The following is a 24891-nucleotide window of genomic DNA, read 5'->3' as shown; positions in this document are numbered from 1 at the left end:
GAATTTAGCAATAAATGTCCAGTTAGAAATGAAATTATGAAATATGTGTAATATTGAGGATTTGGGGAAAATTTGTTTGATGATTTCTGCGTTTTGAAAATTTCATTCCCCTTACGGAAATGTAGATAAAGTTTTCAACTGCATCATTTTTGTGGAACGATGAGTCATATTTTTCAGACATGTGCGAAATTATGGATCCGAATTTTGAACCAAAATGGCACGACCCCGTCCAGAACTAGGCTTAGTTACCCACCCTCCCCCTTCCCCCACCCCACACCCTTCCAAGACCCAAGAAGCCATGGCACCGGGAAGTTGCCACGATCAAAGGAGCTACATATTTCACCGAACAAAATTCACGTTCTGTTCTGGGAAAAATTGATTTTGTTTACCACGTTTTTCGGTGACAAAATCTTGTTCAATGGTTTTGGAAATCTTTCGATGGAGTTCAAAAATGTCACCGAGCCTTTCAACGGTTCCCAATGTTTTGTAAAATGTTGCATGCGTTTGGGCAACTTGGAAAACTTTCATTGAACAATCTCATTAATTATACACTGTGCATACGTACATATGACACCCTTGCCATGGCGCGCTTGAGCCTGTTGAAATGTTTTCTTGAATATTCGATGCAATTTTTGACCACAATCAACAAGTTTTGGTTTATTTCTAAATTCAATGTTTGGTGAAAGTTTGACCAAGAATTTATGTTATCATCGAAGAGAAGTGCTTTTGATAAAAGCTAATATTATCAGACTTGATGCGATGATGACCCAAAAAAATATTTTCAAATACGGCAAATTCGTAGGAATCAAAGACGAGCATCCCAAATTCCCGCATACCCATAAATGCAGGACATTATAATGCCATCCTTAATGTATGTTTGCGTTACTGAACTCTTTACATTACTTGAATGTAACTACCTGGTCCCTGCTGCATCGAGAGAACGTCCAATGCTAGTTATTCTCCAAAAACTTGCACCTCACAAAGGGTCAAACCTGGTGTTATGTTTGACTGAACGTAAAGGTATCTGCCATAAATACGTGGTCTGCAAAGAAATGTTTTCGTGGCACCTTGTGCAATTCCTTGATTGACAGTACAAGCAGGATTATTGCCCCCATTTCCTGTCGTGCTGTTGCCAATTCTGATGTTGAAGTCTGAAAGGCGGCTACCGCAGCAATCACCTTAAGAGAAATAGATATGACGTGATCAAATAACGAACGTATATCAATCATTTAAATGATCTTTACTGACCAAAACTGGTTGCACTTAAACAAAATTTTCTTATTTTTTTTAGCTATTGCTAAGATTGACAGATGACATGCGAAAATGAAACAGCGTATATTCCAGGTTGGAATAAGCAGGTTAAAAAATTTCTATTCTCAAATGGACTTGTGCAACACATCTTGCTATTTCCCATCTATTCAAATTATTTGATAGTATTTAAGAAGTTTAATCCTTTCATTGTTTCCACCCTTTGCTTCTTTTAATAATAATTTGCTTTCATATTATTTTCTTTCTAGACCATGGGAGGGGGTGTCTATAGTTAATAAGAATCACACTTGGATGCAACATTTAAAGCAACTGTGGAATCGTTTGAAAATCCTGAAAATATCCAAATAGCCTGACCTCTGTTTGTAATTTTTACTGAGTGCACCAACGAGCTTTTCCCAAAATCCACACGCCACCAATTTGATGTCCCCTCACAGGTATGTGTACAAGAGTCGTAGATCCAGCTGGTGCGAGTGTCTCCATCGACAGCTCTAGGCGAATAACCATAAGAACACGTTGACGCCTGCGCTGTTGCCTTCCCAAGGGCTATGTTTCCTTTATGAAAATATTTCTCATTCATTATCATTCAGGAATCATGATGTTTTTAAAGATGATACTTTTTAGTCTGGAGTCACTATAACTCAAGAGCAATCGAAAAGTAAACAATTGAAAAGATGATTTTCAGGGAAGTCATAGCGCCAGTTGAAACAAAAAATGGCGTCACGAAATGAGAGCTTACCTAACGCCCGGCATTTGTAGCCAACCGGATTCTCGCACACCTCATCGCATGCTTCGTTGAAAGCGCACATTTCGGAGCTTGTTTCTGTTCGGCACCTTGGAGTATCCTAAAGAGGCAACGGGCGTTTTTTTTATAAAAATAAGAAATAGTATGAATATTATAGTAAAGGACTGATATTTTGTTTTCAATCCACTTCTGTGCGTCGAGAATCGTGGCGGTGAAGAACCATCTTTGGATATGCATTCTCGGCAACCATAGTCTTCTCCACACACGAAAAATTCAAACTGATTTCATATTTCAAACTAAATGATAGCTTATTGACCTATGTATATTATTATGTAATGTCACAACCACCGTAGGATACGCTATTCATAAGCAAGTCTAAATATAGCAACTCTAGAGAGGAAATAATGCTGTAAGCTGTAACATGTTCTTCTTCCATCATTGCATAAAATCCAGTTCAATACATAAATGAGGTTATATCAAAAGCTACAGGTTTTCTAAAATAGCAGAATAACAGGATATCATGAGTTTCAGTGTCGTGTAACAGTTTAGTATCAATCCAACAGTTTAGTTTAATGACTTGAAAGCACGACCCGAAAACAGGTTTTTCCAAGCAAGACACGGACAGAAAAAGCAATGACAATATTTTTGTTGCACTGCTAGACATGAATAAGACAATATACTCAGTATGTGGCGCAGATTTACCAAAAGACTTGCAAGAAATTCCTAAACCTAGCAAGCAAGTGCCAAAGTCGGAAAAGGAGGTTATAAACCCCAACAGAATTAGAATTCGCTTGGGGTGACTATCTCTAAGCAGAACGATTTGTATCCTACCTTGACAGATCTCAACCAAAGAAAGCTCTTAAAGAGGTAAAAAAGAGAATGGAAGACAAAAGGTTACTTTGGTGCATGCCAATCGGCAAGATTTGAACGACATTATAGTTGAATTAGATGTTTCAAAAGTAACCTCAGCTTTGAACACACTTTTTGTGGTATTTTTTAATCATGCTTGTAGCTAATTTAACAATCAGAGGTGAATAAACAGCTTTAAGTCATTAAGATAACATTAGAATATTAAAGGAAAACAAATTATCCTGTGCCTCACCATGAACTCGACTGGTTGATAATGATTCCAACCCTCTACGGCCAAAAGCTTTTCTGCACCAACGTCATTTTTGTCTTTCGAAAGCAGCTGACAAATCAATGCAACCACATTGTAGTTGAAGCTTTTGCAACTTGCTTCATCAATACACGATTTAGCACACAGGGATAGTCTGGATGACGTTTTAGAAGAGATAATGTTTGCATCCAGTCTAGTTCCTCTGCCTCCAATCTTAAATAGAGATTCTTTCCTGCAATTGCCTCGGTATATTTGCACGCCGTTAACTGCTATAATGTGACATGAAAGTAATAAGAAAATTGTGTTCATTTTGATTAACTGTTGAACAACGAAGGCAAGAAAATAGTATACCATTGTCAATTCATTGGCACTAGACACCATTTGTGCTGCCATGTTAAATCAACTAAAAGCTTGCTGGTGGCTAGCATTAAATTCGTGAATTGCTATTTAGGTTGATTTAGTTTGCTTCAATGATTAATGCCCGCAATAGAATTTCCTTTGTTTAATTGTAGCAGTGGTGGCTCTTGGAGTAAATTTTTGGTGGTGACGTAATATTCGAAATCTAAAGCCATGTACACGGAACGCCAAGTATATTAAAATGCCTTTCCATTCCTTACTACCTCTAATCAACAAGTCTGTCATAATTTTGAAAGTTTTGATTGGGAAAAAGCAAGTACCACTATTAATTATGTATAATTTGTAATAAGCAAAGTAATAAACCTTGTGAAATGTTGGTATGCTCAACTTTGTTTATCTAAGTCCGCTGTACCGTTTCTTTCTTCACAAAAAGGGGAGTTCGTGGGGGATCTCCATAAAAACATGGATAACTTGAATATGTTCAACCCGTAGACGATATCCTTTGCAGTGCATATCATGGCAATAAAACAATTTTTAAAGAACAAAAGGTTCAAACTGTTAATTGATTAATTTTCATATTTGTGTCACGCCTAGCCACAACGCCCCTGCTAAATTTTTAGGTCCTTTGACCTTTGTCCTGCCTTCATGAATGAGCAGGACATGAGGTCCGGCCATTTCTGAAGGGCAGGAGTGCTATTGTTCTCTTCAATTGCGAGGCAGGGCCAGACACAGGACTACGAGGTGTTTGTCCATTGTTGGGCAGGACCAATTATAGGGTTTAGTCCTGCACACGAAGATCGGGCAGGACTTGCCACAAGGCTACATTTTGACGGTTGTCAACTTACGCACGGGATACTCGCAATTCCGTTCCATTCATAATGTGACACCCTGTGTCTCCAAATTGAAAAAGGGCACAACCATGAAGAATAAGTGCAGAATAACACAAAAGAAACCTTGGAATCAGGCAAAAAATCATTCCAGAACATGAGTCGATTTATTCTTATTTTAAAAATTATTACCTTTGGAAATTTGTGGTCCTGTCCAGCGAGACAAGCAGGACCTTTGGCTTCGACACTGGAATTAATTCTGACCTACGAGTCACATCTATGTTTGCATAATCCAAAAATCAAAGGATATAGAGACAGGACAAAAAGAAGCGCTGCTTTATTTGAGTTGGCACAAGTTTTTGCTACCACAAGTGGATAAACTGTTTGTTTCGAATAAACTTTTTGGCAGGCATAAAGGCAATTTTTATGCGAAAGTACATGCCTGATGTAGCATTACCAGCCCGATGCCTCTTCAGCTTTGTATTAAGTAATTGTATTAATTTTCTGTAATGTATGATACCCTTGTAGTCATATTTTCTTAGGTATACCTCATGAATTGTACTTACAATCATACAATATGTATCATACAGTACGTAGGGAATTTTAGATAAAGAGAAATGAAGAAATAAAGGTTTTCATTAGTTTTCATTTTGTACTGATTTGGGTTATTATATTTAAGATCAACCTAAGTTTGTCCAGACTACATTATTTGGAGAAGAGGTTATTTTTTATAGTAGTTTGTAGGGCTATTTCTTACAAGGGCTTTATGTAATAATTCTTTCATCTTTAGTTGATAATATTAAGGAAAAATTGAAATCATTGCATCACAGTACAACAGAGAAAAAACAAAATGACACACAAAGAGTGGTTCAGGAAGAGAGGAAGCAGATAGAAGCAGGATAAACTGGATTCATTGTGAATCAATGTGTCTCTCACACATTTCGCTATATCTGTTGCCTTCCTGTTTTTCCTGTGGCAAGGTTTCCTGTGCTGATTGTGTGACCCATTGTTCAGGATGATTTTATCAGCCCAACTATCAGTGGGCATATAAGTTGTGTTTTTCCATGCCTTTTCCATGCCAATGGCAGAAATACAGTCTTTCATTTGGAGGAGCTCAGGCCAGCGATTTTCCAACAAGATAATAACTTGGATCATGGCAAATTTTAAGGAAATTTTATCACTTAACATTTTGATAAAAATAAGTGATATTTTGACGGGAGCTTTAAGAAATTTTTCCTGAGCACACCCTTTAATTCTGTATCTAGAAGAACAATCCGTTAGTGATTTTTGACATTATAATGTTGTGATTTATGCACATATTAATTTACCAGTGCATAAATAAGAATAATTAGCTAATGAGAGAACCATATTTTTTGTTACGTTCCTACTAAACGTACATTTGTATACTACCTGCGACACAACACAGAACATAATAGACATCACGATCAATATCTCATCTAAGGCAATTGATGATACAAGAGGTCGACCGATCACACTATTGACAAGTCGTTCATGATAATAACATAATTGTAATTGTAGCATTCATTTTCTGCATTTCATCTTGTTTTCTTCAGGTGGAAGTACGTTTGAAAATAACTTTTGTTTCGAAGAATCCTATGAAACATTCAGCTAATCTGGATTTTAGGAGGGGGGAGGATAATCCTAGACAGAAGAGCAGTGTCTTCTAAATCAGGTGCCATCTTTCTAAGTTGGCAATCAAATGGTTTGGTTGAGCAACTGTTGAGGGTTTCGGAAGACAGGGAACAGTAGATGCATGCTTCTTGATAATGAAATCCAACTAGATTTCGCTTGGACATTCTCTCTTCGCTACGGTCAGCTCGTTTTGGTTTCGAATTTTCCAGTTTTGATGTTGCAAACTTTGAGCAGTGGTGGTGGGCTGGCACCGATCTTTTAACCGGCCAAGAAGATCTGAATGGGGCTCTGGCCGGTGTGAGGCATTGTCAAGTGATCATTTTATCATAACCTATCAATTACTAAACAAAATAACATAGCAAAATTGAACTATTGATTACACATTAGTACTAATCACTCTAAAAAAAATTGACATAGAATAACAAACATTCTGTCTGATTTTGATTCCATTTTTTCTTTACAAAAGTAATTTTGCTATTTCAGACGATCAATAATGTTTTCGTTTTTCAAAACTGTTTTAACATTACATTATTGAAACTCCTGAGCATTGAAACTTAAAGCATATGTTCTCTCGCAGTGCTTTCTAAAAGATACTTTAGCTTCTTTATCGCTGGAAAAAAAACTTTTGCTGTTGACTTGAGTGATTGAGAATGGGCACAAGACCTTTTAAAACAAGCAAGGATTGTTTTAGGCCCGCTCGTACTGTCTAAATTTCGATAGCGCACTTTGAACTGTTCTTGCAAACAAATTTGAACTGCTTTGTAACGTGTTTTCGTTCTTCATCTTCTGTATAGTTTTCCTTCAGTTTTGCATTTAGCAATACTGTTTCTTTTCAGCTGAGAATAATTTTGCTCAACGGAGTTAAGCTCATCTCTTTGATTTTCTACGGCAACAGATGGAGCCAACTTGCAGATGCTTTCACCAAACCAATTTTCTATACAACTGCATGAATTTTTTATATATCCTAATTTGATATTAAACAATCTTTTTAATAACAAAGATTTCCTTGAAACTTTGGTGATCATCTGCAAAGTAATTTCGTTCTCTGCATTTTCCGAATAAAGCGTGCTTAAAACTATATTTTGCGCAGGAAGTTTGGGATTTATTATTACGAAAACCACTTTGATCTAATGCCAACACAAGTTGCATTTCTTCTTTTGCTTGCCAAGAAAATCGTGACAGTCCTGTCCCCTCTTTTGAAAACCACTTGCGACTCGAAGTCTTACAGTTCTCATTGACATACTAATTTTCTAACGCCCCAAGAGTGTGCAATTTTCTTGTCATCGTTTGAAAAAAATGCATTCTTTCTTGGGCCTTTTCTGTGCGCTGCTCTTCAATTGTTTTGCTGCTGAACTGAAGATTGCTAGAGCTACGTCACATGTCGAGATCGAGATCGACCCGGGTCGAACTCATTTGTAGGAGGAAGGTTTTTCTTCAGGGATGATTTCTAGGGGGGCTCATGTGGGCAGAGCCCCCTTTGTTGAAATTGTTCTAAAATTTTTGGGGGGGGGCAATTTGCATTAGTTGTGCTTTTAAAAATATAACTCTGATAAAATAAAATATAAATATAAATGTTTACGATATAACTCTCACAAATTCAGTATAAATGTTCTGTGCAAGTTTTATTATGATGTTATCTTGCAATTTTTAATGTTTATTCAGACATTTGTCATTGTTTTCTAGACGGTTTGGTTTGCTTAAGCACTGGTTATCAGATTTAAATCGACGAGAATATGGGCGTGGTCAGAAAAAACCACACCCCTTTCATGACGTTGCCCCTAGAGCCCCCTTGTTACACTTTTTAGAAATTACGACTGTTTCTCTTAACCCAGATGGAGCACAAGCTAGTTGTATTCACACAGAAAAATGAATATGTGCTATTTTAACCCAAGTCAATCCTGGGTTAAATTTCACTCTGTAAACAGAGCTATAGACTGGTAAAGACAATAAAGGCTAGGCCATAATTGTGACAAAGTGCGAATACCTGACCTTACACGTACCTGTCAGCGATCACTTCAAAGAACTACTCAACAGAGCTTTTTCCCGAACCAAGAAATCTGGACTCTAGTGAAGCTGTTTCTGTCAAATAAAACTTGTCTTCTTAGTTAGGATATCACACATGTAAAAGAAAAATAATCATGGCTTTAAGGGATTATAAAGATTTATTTTTTTACATTTATTTTTTATACTAGTCACAGTAATATTGTTGAGAAAAAATTAAAAAGAATCATGGCGGCTTTGCGGGTACAACGGACATATATGATAACAGAAATCTTGAACTTGACACCTACGAAGATTTCTATTCATAAACATATCAACTTATGTAGTGTAGTCATGAAATCTTAGAAAGTATAACGCAAAAGTTGAAAACAAAATCAGCGTTTTACTGTTTTCTTCAGAGAGACGAAAGTTATACTAAATAAACATTGAAAAACATGAACATTAATTATTTTTGATCACGTGCAACTATCAACGATAGAACCTCTGAACGATGCATGCCCATCGTGCAAAAGCTTGTCAAGATTGTTATAGTGACACCTCCATATGACTTGAAATGATATCACCAGTTTCAAACTCAATCAAACCCCGGTATGTCCACTCCCATTCAGTGATATACCAAGCTGTTCCAAGAGATCCAAAAACACTTTTTCTCTGAGTTATATGTCAATTTTTTATACCCTTTTCACTGACTTATTATGCTACATAACAATAAACTTTGTACAAAAACCAAAATGAAGAGTATTTCCTGCTCATCTACTTTATGATTCTGTCACACTACTTAGTCTAAAACTGTGCTAATTGAGGAAAGCTTTTGTCTAGCTGTATGATTCTTTCTTTACCATGTTTGTGATCAGTTAAAAGGAAAACATGGTGAAAGACAACTGCCAACATTTCTGTTATAAGTTGCAAATGAACTTTTACAAAGCAAAGGTATTATCTTCCAAATGTTGTATTGAATATTGAATCAAATTGAGATGGTGCTACTTCTAAGGAATCTTTGGGTTTCATAACTATATCAATGGACAAAACACATGTAAGCACTTGGTTTTTTATATGATGTTGTCATATAATCAACAAAAAGGAATCTTGGCCTAGATTGGGTTAAAAAACCCTATTGAATTTTCCGAATTCCAAAGGTTGCCTTTTTTTAAGTCTCGCTGTCTTAGGTTTGAGGAAAACAACAATTTGGGTACACCCCTGATTGAGAGTGGACACCCCAGAATTCGAGCCATTGGTGAAAAAAGTATCAGAATCAAATCAGATGCAAAATTGTTTGGTATCTAGCAATGTGCTACGATCTAAGAGGATCAACATCACTATCTGTTCAAAAGTTTGAGGGAGCGTTAACCCTCCACTACACTACTTTATCAATGTGTTATAAGCAAATGCAATCAATTGCGACTAGAACTAAATCGAAAAAGTATGTCATTTAGCTGCATGATCAGCTTAAACCCATAGTTAATGTTATTTAAGCTCAATGACTGTAATGGCTAAACTTACATTAGAACAAAGTTTATACAACGTTGTAGCAATTTTGAGGAAGGTCAATGCACAACTTGATAAGAGCATATAAAAGGAGAGAAATATAATGTTTACAATTCTCCAAACACTTTAACTTCACAAAGACATAATTCGGGTTCTATGTTTGACTGCACGTAGAGGTGTCTGCCATAGATGCGCGGTCTGCAAAGAAATGTTTTCGTTGCCCCTTGAGAAATTCCTTGATTGACAGCACATAGAGGGTTGTCATTCCCCATCCCTGTCGTACTGTTGCCAATTCTGATGTTGAAATTTGAAAGTCGTTCGCCGCAGCAATCGCCTCAAAAAAACAGATACATAGGAACTGTAGATAGATGTATACAGTAGTATTCAGCCCCCCTCCCCTTCTGTTCATGATAATTAATCTTTAAGAAAATAGTAAATTAGAACAGAATTGGGAATTTGGTGGCTGGAAAATTATTTCGAGCATTCACTATTTCGAGAATAAAACATTAACTTCTCTCGACAGTTCGAGAAAGTGGATTCACCAATAATTTTTCAACCTCGTTCTTATCACTTATTCCAGCAATTAGAGCCTTCATTTTAAGTTTCTCATTTTGTTATATTAATTTTCCAGTGACCAGTCCTTTTACAGCGAGCATTATAGCGTTTTCTAGAAGCTACAGTACCTTCCTTTACAATTTGCTTTCATATCAAGGACCTCAAATTAGTTGCACTTGCTAGCATGCAGTTATATAAGTTTTAGAAAACACATTCCAACATTCCAGTATTGCAACATTCCGTATTCCAGGAGCGGATTCAGATGCTCGCACTGTTCGCACATACGACAGTCAACTTCTCAACGGATGGCTTTAGTGGGAAGGCTATAAATTGGATTGCTTACTTCTTGATTGAAGCTGAACAAGGGCAAATGGCAGAATTGTTAGAATTTGGCTTAAATATTAAATAAAAGTGGTGACAGAAATGACCGGGGTATGCAATGGCCAAATAGCAAGAAAAAATAGAATTGAATTTGCTTTTACTTGCCCAAGTGAAAAAAGACTCCTGGAAATATTTTGACGGAGAATTGGAAATTTGGCATTTACTCTGTAATGTTTATTGGGGGGCTAACAAAGATGGTACTCTAAAGTAAGTTCGATTTATTTGTATTTATTTGGATAAACTTAAGCAAAAATTTAGACGGCAAATATTTCTTTGTCTGCTAATTGAACTTAGGCTCGTGTTCAACCATGTTGGTATTGTGCCAGAATCGCGAGACAAATCTCATCGTTGTTGTTGTTTACAGTGGCTTTCCCTTTTCTAGCGTTTTATATTATTAGACCTGTATGTTTGCAATTGCAGTTTTGTTTGCAGTTTGCAAAAAGTTAATTCAGCCACACCTTTCTCAAGATACGCCCTTTTTTATTTGCCACGCTTTTTGTGCGACAGTCGAAAATTTTCTGGATTCGCCTATGCCGTATGCCATGTTTTCAAGATAACCATAGCCTCACCTCTGTTTGTGATTTGTACTGAGTGCACTAATGAACTTTTTCCAAAATCCACCCGCCACCAATCTACCAATCCACCACATGTGTGACTACACGAGCCGTGCTTAAAGTTTGTGTCAAGATTTCCATCCACAACTTTATCTGAATAGCCTCCAGAGCATGTCGATGACTGAGTTGTTGCTTTCCTAAGTGCGATGTTTTCTTAAAGAAAAAGATTACTCAATGTTTTTACTGATCAATGTTATACAAGGTTCTTAAAGACAAGAGTCTGATACTAAATATAGAATGTTTTAAGCGTTTTAAGATTGTCTGAGTTTCTTGACTCTTAAACTCCACATTAAACCTTTTCTGAAATTCCATATTAAAAGCTGCGATTTATAATTCAATATCTAAATAGTTTTTTGGTACGATAGAATTTAAAGATAGTGCAAATTAGCTGACACATAGTATGCTTGAGTACTTTTCGTACGACCCTTTTCAGAGTATAAACATCAGATAATGCCAACAAATTGGCAAAGAAGTTCCATTCAGGTGTGGATCAAAAGTAAAGCGAGAAAATGCTTTGATTCGTTATAAAAGGTGAAATTTTGTCCAAAATCTGTCTGAGAGTGATATATTTCATTTGACGTTTAAAGGCATTGAGTCATGATAAAATCCGCTGAGTCATGATTTTCATGACTGCGATGCTATTGGTTGTCCTGGAACTGGTCACATGAACTCACCTCGTACTGATTGACAAAACAATTTCCATCAATAGCAAGTTGTCAACAACGGATGCAAATATCACATGGAACAGCAGCGATCACGCCGAAACCAAACCACCCCCTATAGAGAAGGCCTATTTACCATGACTCAATGCCTTTAATGAAGTGGTTTTGAACGAAAGCTACCTACAAATAGCAACAAAGCTGAAGTATTTAAAAAAGAAAGCTTTTTAGACAATGCAATGAAACTTGACGCTGAAAACAAAATAAACCAAATTGAGGAAGAAAATTACATTATGAAATGATAACTCACCTAAAGTTCGGCATTTGTGGCCAACTGGATTTTCGCACACCTCATCGCAAGCTTCATTGAAAGGACACTTTTCGGAACTTGTTTCTGTCCGGCACCTTGGTGTATCCTAAAGAAGCAATGGTTGTCCATTTCATAAACAATATTCAAAGAGCAGTGGCAGACTGGCCCTTGTGTCTAGCTGGCGATTGCCACCCGGGCCCCACAGAATTTTAAATAGTGGGCCCTTCATAAAATGAAATTTTATTCACAAATCCATAAAGATAAACTTAAACTTTGCTGATTGGAAACAATTGCTATCCCGCCTGAATTCTCTGGAACCGATAGACATTATGCAAATCAACATCAATTTTAAGAGTATGTGAATTGGGCCTTTTAAATGACCAAACCTACTTCAGGCCTAACCACGCCTACGGGTCTTTTCAAAGCCACCCCAGAAAACCCCTGAAGTTAAGTGCCAGTCCGACCCTGCCAATGGGTTCACTAAATTTGCAGTAAATGGAAGTAGCTCTTAAAGACAGTTTATTTTCGAACGATGTCGATGGGGATATACTAACATTTTCTTAAAGAAAATTTTCTTCTGGTCGAAAAATTGCATCTAAGGTTGAAGTATTTGTTCTGCTTGTAACAATATACTGCAAACACGGAATGATTCATGATCAAAGTTGCAAAAAGCCCAAAATTGCAAATGAAAACATGTTAATTGGCGAATACAGTACGTCACCCAACAGAAATACTAAAAGAGGCAAAAAACAGCAACACAAAACATACATGTAGCAGAATTAGCAGAAAAATATATCTTTAGGTAAAAAGATTATCCATCACAACGATAAATTTTGCATTTAGAGATTAAAGAGAAAATATACAAAGAAATATTATGATACGAGGTAAACATTATACTGTAAATTAACAAAAAGCCAGCAAAAAAATGATAAAAAAGGTTCAAACTTTTCTGTTTTTCTCAATGACTAGTAGTTAAAAATATCAATAACTCATGATAAAAAAGGATTGCCCAAAAGCCTTTATGCCCAAAGTGAACTTAGAAGTATTGCCCAAAAGCCCTCAGCAATTCAAAACAGGAAAAGATAGCGCTATGGGTGTCACGGAGGGGTAAATGTCCCCCAAAAATCCAGGGCGACCTAATTTCTACCCAAAGTTTGGGGTTTAGGGATGGGTCAAAGTTTTTGAAAAACTCTGAACTATGATCCTGGAGGTACTAGAAGCCACTGTAAGCAGGGAAAGGGGGCGAAGTGCCTCAGGGCATTGAGGCCGAGGGGGCCTCAAGTATTAATGAACTCCATTTGAAGAATAAAATCAATGAGACGTAGGTATGCCTAAAAATAGTTAAAAGTTCTAAACGATTGCAAGAAATGACTGCATGAAATGTTCTATAATCTAAGTGCTAATCTAAGTGCAATAATCTAAAGGGCGTGGTAGCGAAAATTTCTTGCTCGCTCCGCTCGCATGGAGACCTCGTCTTTCCGTTTTGTTTCAAGGCCTTCCAAACCTAAGTACCCACAGTCACTCGAAATTTGAAGCGACGATTGACTAACGAGAACATCCTCTTTGATAAACAAAATCAATTGCGTCAAAATGCCACACCCCCACATTGAAATATCTTAGGCCACGCCCTATTTTGTCGGCAAATTGGTGACTGGCACCACCCTAAGTGAAAGTGCTTAGCGACGGCCCTGTTTACAGCAAAAATCAGAGTTTACAACTGTCGACAACAAAGCATTAAATTTCCAGTTTGTGGAAAACAAAATACCGATATAATCGTTGTTGACAGCAAAAATCAGAGTTTACAACTGTCGACAACGAAACACTAAGTTTCCAGTTGTCGAAAACAAAATACCGAGATAACCCTTGTTGACAGCAAAATCAGAGTTTATAACTGTTGACAACAAAACACTAAGTTTCCAGTTGTCGAAAACAAAGTACCGAGATGACCCTTGTTGACAGCAAAATCAGAGTTTATAACTGTCGACAACAAAGCACTAAATTTCCAGTTTTCGAAAACAAAGTACCGAGATAACCGTTGTTGACAGCAAAAATCAGAGTTTATAACTGTCGACAACAAAGCACTAAGTTCTCAGCTGTCGAAAACAAAATACCAAGATAACCCTTGTTGACAGCAAAATCAGAGTTTATAACTGTTGACAACAAAACACTAAGTTTCCAGTTGTCGAAAACAAAGTACCGAGATGACCCTTGTTGACAGCAAAATCAGAGTTTATAACTGTCGACAACAAAGCACTAAATTTCCAGTTTTCGAAAACAAAGTACCGAGATAACCGTTGTTGACAGCAAAAATCAGAGTTTATAACTGTCGACAACAAAGCACTAAGTTCTCAGCTGTCGAAAACAAAATACCGAGATAACCGTTGTTGACAGCAAAGGTCAGAGTTTACAACTGTTGACAACAAAGCACTAAGTTTCCAGTTGTCGAAAACAAAGTACCGAGATAACCGTTGTTGACAGCAAAGGTCAGAGTTTACAACTGTCGACAACAAAGCACTAAGTTTCCAGTTGTCGAAAACAAAGTACCGAGATAACCGTTGTTGACAGCAAAGGTCAGAGTTTACAACTGTCGACAACAAAACACTAAGTTCTCAGTTTTCGAAAACAAAGTACCGAGATAACCGTTGTTGACAGCAAAAATCAGAGTTTACAACTGTCGACATAAAAATGACGTGCTGAAATAGGTCATCTTTTAAGAAGTCTTAAAGACATGTTCTTTCATTATCGTGTCTGATTTTGCTTAAATTTACAATCAAAATTGATGAAAAATGCGCCAAGAGAAAATCGGGTATTCACGTGTCAACTATCTAGACATCTAGATATTTCACAATATTCAATCAAGTATTCAATTAGCAGAGAGCTTTTCAGAATTCATTTAATTGAACTATTATTCATATGCATATTTTTGCTAATTTGCAATTTTATAAGCTATAATATGCATATGAATAGTTTGCAGGCCTGGCTGTATCCAAGGGCTTGTCTACAAGAGTGGTCGCCAGGCACCGTGAAGCCATTGAGTTATCAGGGGCTATTGCCCCTCCACTTTTTTCCAATAATATGTTAGATATGTTTTTGGAAAGTTTGCCGTAACTATGCTCTAACGCTACATTGAATAGTAAACTCCTAAGTAGTAGCAGTTCTTCTTGACTGGAGCCCTTTTGTTTATTTTCTAGGTGTTTTTCTTGATGGTTTATTATCCCTAAGCTAATTTTATTTTTTTCATAGCTATTCATATTTCTCTGAACCAGATTGTTTATAAAACCCCAGTAGAAATAAGCCAGTACTTTCTAAAAAAGGAGTTTTCCAGTGTCCTAAAAAAATTTCGGTCACGCCCTTTTCAGCCCTCGCACATTTAGACTGGTGCGCGGTCCATGGTAGTCGCATGGAAGTTATTTTGAAGTTTCTTGGTCTATATTGAACTGTTTTTGTCATGATTGAGACTACATTGATGAAGCTGTAGACTAGGGTCATTTTTACTACTTGGGAGTCTCGCAGTTACCAGACTGACAACTTTGCGCACAATAATGGCGGCAACAAACGATATGGGAAGCGTAATGACCAGTACCTTTAATCTATAATATACATTGACTTTCCTAGGCCCAATCATATAGAAATTAAAACAAGCTTTGTTAAGACCTTTCGAAAATTACCTGTGTATTATCAGAAACAAAAGACAAAGAAGAATCCTAAGCACGTTTAGAAGAAAAACGACAATTGCCTTGATATTGGAAAAATCGATATGCTGAATGATTTGTCTTCAGAGAAGAAGTTTATCACACAAAAATTATAACCTAAGATAACAAAATTTGATCATAAATAGCAAATTGAAACACAAACATAGAAATCATAAATGCTAGAAGAAATTTTTCGTCTCACCATGAACTCGACTGGTTGATAATAATTCCAACCCTCTACGGCCAAAAGCTTTTCTGCACCAACGTCATTTTTGTCTTTCGAAAGTAGCTGACAAATCAACGCAACCACATTGTAGTTGAAGCTTTTGCAACTTGCTTCATCAATACACGATTTAGCACACAGGGATAGTCTGGATGACGTTTTAGAAGAGATAATGTTTGCATCCAGTCTAGTTCCTCTGCCTCCAATTTTAAATAGAGATTCTTTCCTGCAATTGCCTCGGTATATTTGCACGCTGTTAACCGCTACAAAGTGACATGAAAGTAATAAGTAAACTGCATTCATTGTGATTATTACCTTTTTTGAGGAATTCACAAGAAGGCAAACATTCGTTATCACTCACTGCTCTTGAATATTGTAATTTATTATATCTCAAGACATTCGTTTTTTCAAGAGAGCCATGGAACGGTTTTCCTGCATCACCACAGCTCGCTAGTGTGCAAATGCAGAATTCGATAGGATGGCTTGCTGTGTTTTCCTATACACCAACAATTAAGAACCTGCGCAATCACTGTCTATGAAAGGTCAATAATAAGAATTTCCCTCTAAAAAAGTATATCAACACCTGTTTTCTTGACTATGCATCTGCATAATTATCTATGGCTTCCCTCAGGGGCAATCCGGTGTCATGGTTTCAAGTAATTAGCAATGAAAAGGGCCAGCTAAGGGTGCGACAGAAAAATCTTGTCCATTGGCGGTGCCAGTCACTGGGCTCTAGGGGAGACAAAATTCAAAATCTAGCCACACCCTTTGTTTTGTCATAAAAGTCACTTTCAAAGAACCAAAAGGAAAAGCCAATTTCACTAATTTCAAATTTCACTAGTTTCAAATCAATCAATCAAATCAGACACGTCACAAAAAAACTTGGACACAATTTCACCCCTCGTCAATTTGGACAAAATACAATGTCGAGTCCCTCCAGTCCGACGGCATCTACTATAGGTTAATCAGTTTACAATGAGATATTGCTCAACAGATCTGCTGATATAAATCGTGAGACACTTCACACATTTCTTACTTGATCTTGATCAGTCAGAGATACTTGTCTTGCTCTCTATGGGTGCTTAATGGGATTTTAGATTACATTCTGATACAAGAAATGCATCAACAACGTAGAGACGTTATTGTCTCAATATGAGCAAAGTGGACTCGTAAAGGAAGGCCAGCCATTGCTCGTGCTTTTATTTGGATAGATACAGTAGATTTTCCAAAGAATTCGACTTGGTTGACCATAAAGGAAAATGCTGTACATTTGAAATTATGTTTCAAACGGGCATCTTAGAGCCACCATTTTTTACACTGTGTTAAAACTTGGCAAGTTACTTTTGTACTTGGTTTTGAATTAAGAGACGACTGCTGTGTACATCTTATGTCCTATCTATTAATGGAGCCAAGTATTCTCACCAAGAAGCAAGTCTCTCGTGTATTTTACAGTTTGTAGTAAGATACAGTCAGGAGGGTGCTCTGTATCAAACAATATAGACAGAGATGCTTCGGCCATTCTTAGCGATCGAGACATAAGTGCAAGTCAAAAAGAAATGGAAGTTTTTGAAATTGTTCGGCATGTGTTGTTAACTGCTAGCGTTTTGTCTGCTGATGTATCATACAAAAGCATATAATATCTTATTGCCTTAAAAATCTTCAACATAATTACAACAAAAGCCAAAAGATGATTGCTTTAATAATTTTCTTATAAGAAGCAAAAATTTGTATCTATCGCTAAATCTCACCTAACCCAAAATTTCGTGCAACGAAGAAATTGACAAGATTACAACATTCTGCAGCCTTTGAATGACATAATGTGAGAATTGTGAGAAACTTGGAACTTGAAATGCGGAGCGGCCTATATTCATACCTGAAATCTGTAAGAACTTAAACAGTTTCAAACACAAAGTCAAGAACACATTCTTTAAAGATTTCCAAAATAAGAAAACCTGCCGCTGTGGATATTACTAAACTTTCAAAAGCAACCAGCATAAAAAGCAGTGTACTTTTTACCTTTGATACAAAATATATGATATATATATTACAATTTTCTTTCTTGCACAAAAATTTTTCTTTTAATGACACCTCTGGAGGGACGATTATGGAAAAAGGGTCATACCGATCTTTAAAAGTCGTACTGCTATTAAACTGGGGGCGTTTTTAAAACTAGCTTTTTAGCTATTACATTACATTGTCCAAATGTAATTAGCGCTTTTTTGTAATTATTATAGTATGTTTAGTTATTGATATATATGGTAAAATTTTATATAAATCCATATATACACACAAAGCAAGATCTGCACTCTTGGACAATGCAGTATCACTCGCCCCAACAAAATTCAACGCAAAGAATTTCATTGCAAAGAAGCTATGAAATTAAGCATCAATGTTGAGTAATATGTTAATAAAGTGTTGTGTTAATTGTAAAAGTCCTTATAAGAAAGCTTCAATTGAAACAAAGATATAATAATTAGTGTCTTGTAGCGATAAAATCAAACATGCAAGAGTTCATATTTTGCCATTTTGTTTAGAAGAAGAAGGTTTGCCACTTTGCCACCCGGGCCATATCCCCCTGGTTCTCAGTATTAGTTGTATGGGAATCTTAATTACGGAGCCACCAACCAACATTCTCTTTGTATAATTCCTTTGCAGCTAGGCAGGCATATAAACATACGTAGACTCATTTAATATAGCAGGTGGTTATTAGCAGTATGTATGCGTTGGTGTTAACCTGCAAATCAAAATTGCTTGAATAATTAAAGGTAAGTCCTCGAGAGAAGAATATTAGCTTAGCATCGGTAAGAAGGAAAATTGAACCTCAACTATAAACAACTCATGATATTGGATAATCAACTTTGCAAGCGAAAATATACAAGTGACATTAAATTAAGAAACAATTCGCCCTGGTATAAGAATTTACTTTTATTCTAACTTGTATAATTTTATGAGATACATCATATTTCAGGCAGGGCCTCTGTGCGCGGGATTAAACTTGACGAAAAACCATATGTATCAAAAGGTTTCTAGTGCAAAATGTAATGCATTAACCATCCACAACCATATAAAACAGTCCTTGGGTAAGGTTGTCTCCACAACTATAGAGGCAAACCTCGATGCAGGATAATATATTTGTGTTGTAAAGTAGGCAGAGATGCAAAAAGGCAATTGTTTGCATTTTTTGAATTATTTATAAAAACATAAGAAAACGAACAGCAATTTATTTAGCCATAAAAACTACAACCTAATCTCCCTATCAATCACAGTGTCCAGTCTCGAATTATCTGCAACACGCTGTTTTTATAAGCTGCATAACACGTGCAGATCCGGGGGTACATTCCAACAATTTGCATCAATCTTATTTTCAAATTCAAATCCTGATGACCAAGGATTGTAACTTTATCATTACGCCCCCGCCCCCCTCCCTCTTCTACGTTCTTAACCAACAAAGAGTGTTAAGCTCTTCTTTAGTTACCCTTTTTTATAAGAAAATATTTCATAAGAAAGTTGTGCTCGGTTCTTCAAAAAGTTAAGAAAGTTCAGGGCGGATCTTGGAAACCTAAGAAAGTTGAAAAATTTAGATATTGAAAGCTTCAAAGAAAATTGTGGTGTAAGAGTGAAATATTTCAACAATGCAGTAATGTGCTGAGCAGGAAACGACGAATACAGTATGACGTTGATGGTTTTTGAGAAATATGGCATATTTATTGCATTTCATCTTCTCCACCATTGCGCATGCTTTGTAACGTAAAACTTTCCAACTTAACGTCAAGAAACTATTAAGAAAGTTTTAGTGCTGAAATTAGAAAATAGCTAAGAAAATCTGAGAGCTGGGCTGAAAAAACTTTCTTATAAAAAATGTTCAGACCCAGTTTAAACATCGAATTTCTCCCTTGTTGAATTAAATCATTTTTCCAGAAAACGATTAAGTGCAGGGCCGCTGCAGCCGGAGGGGCCACGAGAGCTCAGGCCCCCTGTTTCGAGAAAGTGTGAAAAGTGCCCTTTTTGGAAAAAATATTGCGTGTACTATTTTCACAGCCAGGTAATTTTCCTTTAGATGCCAAGTTGAATAATTTAAATCTCAATTTCTAACAACATCTTCTGCGAAGGAGACTGTCTCTTTGGCGAAAAAATTTCCTGTGTGTCGCCAGTTGTTTCTCGGCCGGTTGCACACCGCATTCTCTCTAATGAACGCCGGAGTCACTCATTTTACTTTTTGGCCTCAGAGAGGGGGCGCTCATTAGAGAGGGATCCACCAATAAAAAACTGAGCTTTGAAATTCAAACGATTATTGTTTTTACAAAAATTAATATTGCATTTGTATCATACTTGTTAAAGCAAAAACATTTACAAGATGTCAATTTCTTCCGAGTTGGAACCTTCGTCGATTTGCATAAAGAAGGATGTAGCATCTTGAATATCTGAATTTTCAATACCATCTATAATGAGCACTCATTTGAGATTTTTTCCCCAAAAGAATACGGTAGGTCGACCAGTTTACTACTATGCAGTGTATATAATCTCGGAAAATTCAATTGGTCTGAAGATAACAATTTAGCTGTTTATTTTTTGTCTTGCTAAATTTTGGAAGAGATAGAGACTGAAAACTCGCTTTGAAATAGATAGAGCCTAAAAATTCGATGATTCCTTTCAATTTTATAGACTATATTTTTTGATTTTTTGTTTAACTTGTAAGTTTTTGTTACTTTTATATAAATGATTGCATTAATGTGGAATTATTTCTTTTTGGAATGTTGCAATTAATCGAAATATTTGTCGAATATAACGCACCTGCCATAAGTACAGGAGAAGGATGTGAGTCTGCCGCGATCTCCACTTACAATAAAAATCAAAACATAATAAATATTTTCAACTTTCAAATTTCAACTTCAACTTTCGACATTCAAATCAACTGCTGCATCATTGGGGTCAGAAAGCCAATTGGGGTTTGGGGGAAAATCCAGAAATCCTAATGACTCCCATGTATGAATAGTAATCAGATATAATGCTCTCCCCAGCGAATGACAAGTTATTTATCGAAAACAAAAATGGACTCGTTACACTCAGTGGCGTCGCCACGGACATGTCAACCCCAGTTTTCCTAGAGGTTGATTTTCTATTTTCGCGAAATCCGTTGAAAAACTTTTATCTTGGGGAGTGTGATCAGATCGATTTAGATTTTTGTTCTTTGTTCTTGCAAAAAGGCCCCCATTTTGAAAAATGCTGCTTGAGAAAGTCGCTTTTCCAATTATTTCGAAGTAGATAAAAAAGATACAAAGGACGTTAGGTTATCCACTTTTTCCGGGAGTCTGAAGAATTTTGTGGCCCCGTCTCTGAAACTGCGAAGCACAATGCTCCAAGATCGTCTACAATCTCTTACGCTAATTTCGTTTGAGGATTACTTTTGAAAATGGCTTTGAAAAAGCAAACATTTTACGACATACTAAAAGTTTTTTCGTCTGACACTCCTCCGAGCATAAAACGTCAGAATAAGGTTCCGAAAGAACACGATGGAAAATATATATCCAGTTGTGGATCGAAAAAGGCCAATCAGATCGAAAAAACGCAAGCACAAGGCCAATCAGTTGACCAATCAGTGCCGCGAGGTATAGTTGACCAATCAGTGCTGCGAGCCTAAAGAAAAATTACCAATGGAGTCCAGGAAAGAAAACAAACTCCTTCTGTCTACACAATGGCGGCTTTTTCGTTTTTATGTAGATCGACTCCAAAACTGCTAGATGGAAGGACGACCGGGCTCTGCCAATTATCCGAAACATGTCGTCATTATAGAGTTTTGCACAATCTGGGTTGTCTAAAAGATGTCTAAAAGAAAGCCAGTTTTAAATTCTCTACCGCAAAAAAATTGTTCACAGGATTACTTTTCAAAGAACTTATCTGTTATTAAGAAGTGGGTCCAGTTGAAGAACAGAAGAGTTCGATTTTAAAGATGATTAAACTAATAGCTGAAATTTAAACATTAACAATGCTAAAATATTCCGATTGCATTACCCGGTAGATAAAAACTTGCACCCCCCCCCCCCCAAAAAAAAATTCCCTGAAACCGGGTCGGCTCGAGAGGTATGATAAACAAGATAACTACGTACATTTTCCAGAGTGATTCATGGAATGGTCATGCATATAAGGGTTGATGTATAATTTTTTGGCTAGAGAATTGTCAGAGGAAGATTCTACAGTCGTGAATTTGTTTGATCTCGGCTTCTACAAATAAAATGCTCAGACTTGTTGAAGGGGGCCTTGTTTATGCTTGGGCTCGGGGGCTCTAAAAATTTTAGTGCGGCCCTGGTCAGCCCCATTGCTTTCGGTTTGTACTTAGTTTCGTACCCAGTTTTATTTTTTGGGTTTGGCAACCTAAACTCTACAGCTTGCATGCGTGAGAGAAAAATATACGCATGACACTTATCTACCATGATGTTCAAGGTGCTATTGCAATTTAGTTGAAAATTGCATTATTTTCGGTTTTAGCTAATTTTCTCGCGGTTTTGCGGTTTAAAGAAAAATAGTGCACGGTTTTGCGGTTTTTGCAAAAAAATTAGGCGGTTTAACGTTTTTCACACCCGCCCCCACCCCCCCCCCCCCCCCCCCACTACCTCCTCGTAAAGCTACAGCAAGCCACAGCCTCTCTTTCGCATGTCAAGATATTATGTTGTTATGGTAACACACTTAGGCCTGTTAGTAAGCCAAACTTGAAGAGGGCAACAGGAAAGAAAAGTTGGTGCACGATAAATCAAGAACAACACATCACTTAGTAAGTATAGAAAAGAAAACCAATTTCTAATTTTGAAGATATTACAAAATCATTTCAGTCCGTAAAATAAAATTTTCTTACTACATGATGAAATTTGAATTTATTGGTCATTATCAAAGCTGTATCGACGTAAATTGCAAATTCGATAGGTGTTACCATCTTTATTGGTATTGTTTATCAGCAAAATTTATGGAAGTCGTATCTAAGCGTATATCTGTCTTGTGGTAAAACAACCCATGTGCGCGCTTGTTGCAAATCGTCTGATCTATTTGCAATGTTAGTTTGCCAATATTGCACTTACTTGTGGCTATTTTTCAAATTGACAACCTGGTTTTATGTTTTACTATCTTCTTATCTGGCTTAAGGTTTCTGTAAACGTTTCGGGCACAATATTTGGTTTTCTCTCTCTGAAAGCCAAACTATTAACTGAATCTGATTAAACTATACACCCCCTCCCAAAAGTATTCAAACGGTCAGGCAAATGATATGATACTTTCCAGGCAAATTTATTGCTCAAAAAAGTGTACCACCTTCAAAAGCCATTTTGTACCCTTGCATTTGTGGTAACAAAATTTAACTTGTATCAGCAGAAAGCGCAGATCCTTAGCTACCAAAGTGTGTCTCAGATTTTTCAAGTTTGTCCTTTCTTTTGAAACTATACCCTGCCAAAAATTGGCAAACAATTTTTCCACACTCCCATGGTTGTATTTGACTATAGGGTAAATAATTTGAGACACACTTTGCTTACCCAACATCTGTCCTGGCCATGTGCAAATTTTTGAGCCATTTGACTGGTTCCTTGGGTACAAAATAGCTGTATGTAGAGGAATTGTGAGGCCGGAGAAACAGGATTTCACTGATCACACTTGCAAGGTACACTCATAGACCACAGTGTAATTTGGACCAAGTCATTTGAAGCTTTAAGAGCAATAAGCCTGTTTAAATAAACACAGCTGTACAAACCTGGGATACAGCGATGTGCCATGCAATACTGTAAATGAGCTATGCAACCACAACCACAAAGCAATGATAATCAGATTAACATGACAAGCAATTTCAGACCTTAACTAAAAGTTTTGATCAAAAAAATTATGGAAACCTTTGTTTACATGAGATTTTTCCTATTTTCAAAGTTTTTGTTAGTTTCAAACATGGTATTATTGTGTGCCTTGAAAGTTTGGCTACTAGAATGTGATTTAGCGTAACCTTAAACATTGAGATTTAGAAAATTAATCAAACCTTATTTTTTATTCAAACAATCTTTCATGATACAGAATTTAAAAATGGGTTGGTAAAAAGCAAACATTTTGAAACATATTACTAAAGCTTTTTGTCCGTTTGACAATCTTCAGAGTATAAATCGTTTCTGACTGGCCTATTTTGATCCACAAACTGAGTATAAACATTTCCTAGCATAGAGTTTTTGATCTATGTTCTGGTGTTTTATACTCTGAAGTGGGTCAGACAAAAAGAGGCTTTAGTAACATGTTTCAAAATTTTTTGCTTTTTCCAAAGCAATTTCTCATTCAATTCATAAACATGCTTCGTTGATATTGTTGCAAAAAATTGACTACATACTGTAAGTTCCTCATTTCTGCTTGCAATACTCTCAGTACCGGAAATTCAGGCTTCAATTTGGGGGGGCCCAGGCCTACAATTTTCCGACAAGATATCATCTTGGATCATGTCTAATTTCAAGGAAACTGCACCTTTTGATGAAAATAAGTGATTTTTGGCGGGACCCTTAGAAATCTTTGCAAACCACGCCAAAATTAGGTACCAAGAAGAAAAATTCAGTATGATTTGTTATATCAAGATCGATATCTCATCTAAGGCAATTGCTGATATATATATGAGGCAGACCGATTACACTATTTACAAGTCGCTCATGATAACAACATGATAGTAATTGTAATATTCACTTTCTGCATTCTGCTAATCTTTATGGAATTGAAGTTAAATATACAATTCACAAGCAGTTTTGATTTCAGTCATTTATTGTTTGTTTGATTACTTAGTACTGGCTGCTATTTTCAACACTGTAAACTATTGTCAATTATCTGACGATAACCCAAATTTTCCCACAAGATCGCTGATGGGGGGGGGGGGGGGGGGGTTCATGCCCGAGCCTCCACATATCCCCATAATTTCTGCCATAGAATACTCTTCTAAATTCAATTTTAATGATATTTACTAATTTTTCAAGGAATTAGATGTTTCACCTTGGTTTGCTTTTATTG

The 24891-nt window shown here is 36.6% G+C and overlaps 3 protein-coding genes across 6 annotated transcripts in view; 1 reads left to right on the top strand and 2 right to left on the bottom strand.

Moving 5' to 3' along the window:
• Positions 1 to 326: 326 nt before the first annotated feature.
• LOC148958755 (uncharacterized) lies at positions 327 to 3674 on the bottom strand. Its single transcript, XM_089111790.1, has 4 exons — positions 3114 to 3674; positions 2006 to 2111; positions 1624 to 1821; positions 327 to 1178 (listed from the first exon to the last, which is right to left on the bottom strand). Exons 1-4 carry the CDS (start codon positions 3519 to 3521, stop codon positions 955 to 957), a joined length of 936 nt encoding a protein of 311 aa, XP_088967916.1. The 5' UTR covers positions 3522 to 3674; the 3' UTR covers positions 327 to 954.
• A 4427-nt stretch (positions 3675 to 8101) lies between these two features.
• LOC135681189 (uncharacterized) lies at positions 8102 to 17962 on the bottom strand. The gene is made up of 4 exons (XM_089111791.1): positions 15865 to 17962; positions 11971 to 12076; positions 10957 to 11154; positions 8102 to 9785 (listed from the first exon to the last, which is right to left on the bottom strand). Exons 1-4 carry the CDS (start codon positions 16186 to 16188, stop codon positions 9559 to 9561), a joined length of 855 nt encoding a protein of 284 aa, XP_088967917.1. The 5' UTR covers positions 16189 to 17962; the 3' UTR covers positions 8102 to 9558.
• Positions 17963 to 22540: 4578 nt separating this feature from the next.
• The window catches only part of LOC135681190 (outer dynein arm-docking complex subunit 2), a 29285-nt gene continuing 26934 nt past the window's right edge, over positions 22541 to 24891 (top strand). For all 4 annotated transcript variants that reach the window (XM_065195520.2, XM_065195517.2, XM_065195518.2 and 1 more), the window contains exon 1: positions 22541 to 22651. The gene's annotated coding sequence lies outside the window, so the exon portion shown is untranslated. The remainder of the gene's footprint in view (positions 22652 to 24891) is intronic.

The sequence above is a fragment of the Rhopilema esculentum genome, chromosome 12, assembly GCF_057945365.1.
Source record: "Rhopilema esculentum isolate cy_ngs chromosome 12, ASM5794536v1, whole genome shotgun sequence".
In the NCBI taxonomy this organism is placed as follows: domain Eukaryota; kingdom Metazoa; phylum Cnidaria; class Scyphozoa; order Rhizostomeae; family Rhizostomatidae; genus Rhopilema; species Rhopilema esculentum.
The sequence above is the reverse complement of the archived record's forward strand: the minus strand, read 5'-3'. Positions and strand labels throughout refer to the sequence as shown.

Coding starts and splice junctions, on each gene's coding strand:
- LOC148958755 (XM_089111790.1), bottom strand. CDS start 3,521: ATGGCAGCACAAATGGTGTCTAGTGCCAATGAATTGACAATGGTATAC. Junction 1,822..2,005: donor CTACAAATGCCGGGCGTTAG/GTAAGCTCTCAT, acceptor ATTTTCATAAAG/GAAACATAGCCCTTGGGAAG. Junction 1,179..1,623: donor AGTAAAAATTACAAACAGAG/GTCAGGCTATTT, acceptor ATTTCTCTTAAG/GTGATTGCTGCGGTAGCCGC.
- LOC135681189 (XM_089111791.1), bottom strand. CDS start 16,188: ATGAATGCAGTTTACTTATTACTTTCATGTCACTTTGTAGCGGTTAAC. Junction 12,077..15,864: donor ATCAACCAGTCGAGTTCATG/GTGAGACGAAAA, acceptor TTGCTTCTTTAG/GATACACCAAGGTGCCGGAC. Junction 9,786..10,956: donor AGTACAAATCACAAACAGAG/GTGAGGCTATGG, acceptor TGTTTTTTTGAG/GCGATTGCTGCGGCGAACGA.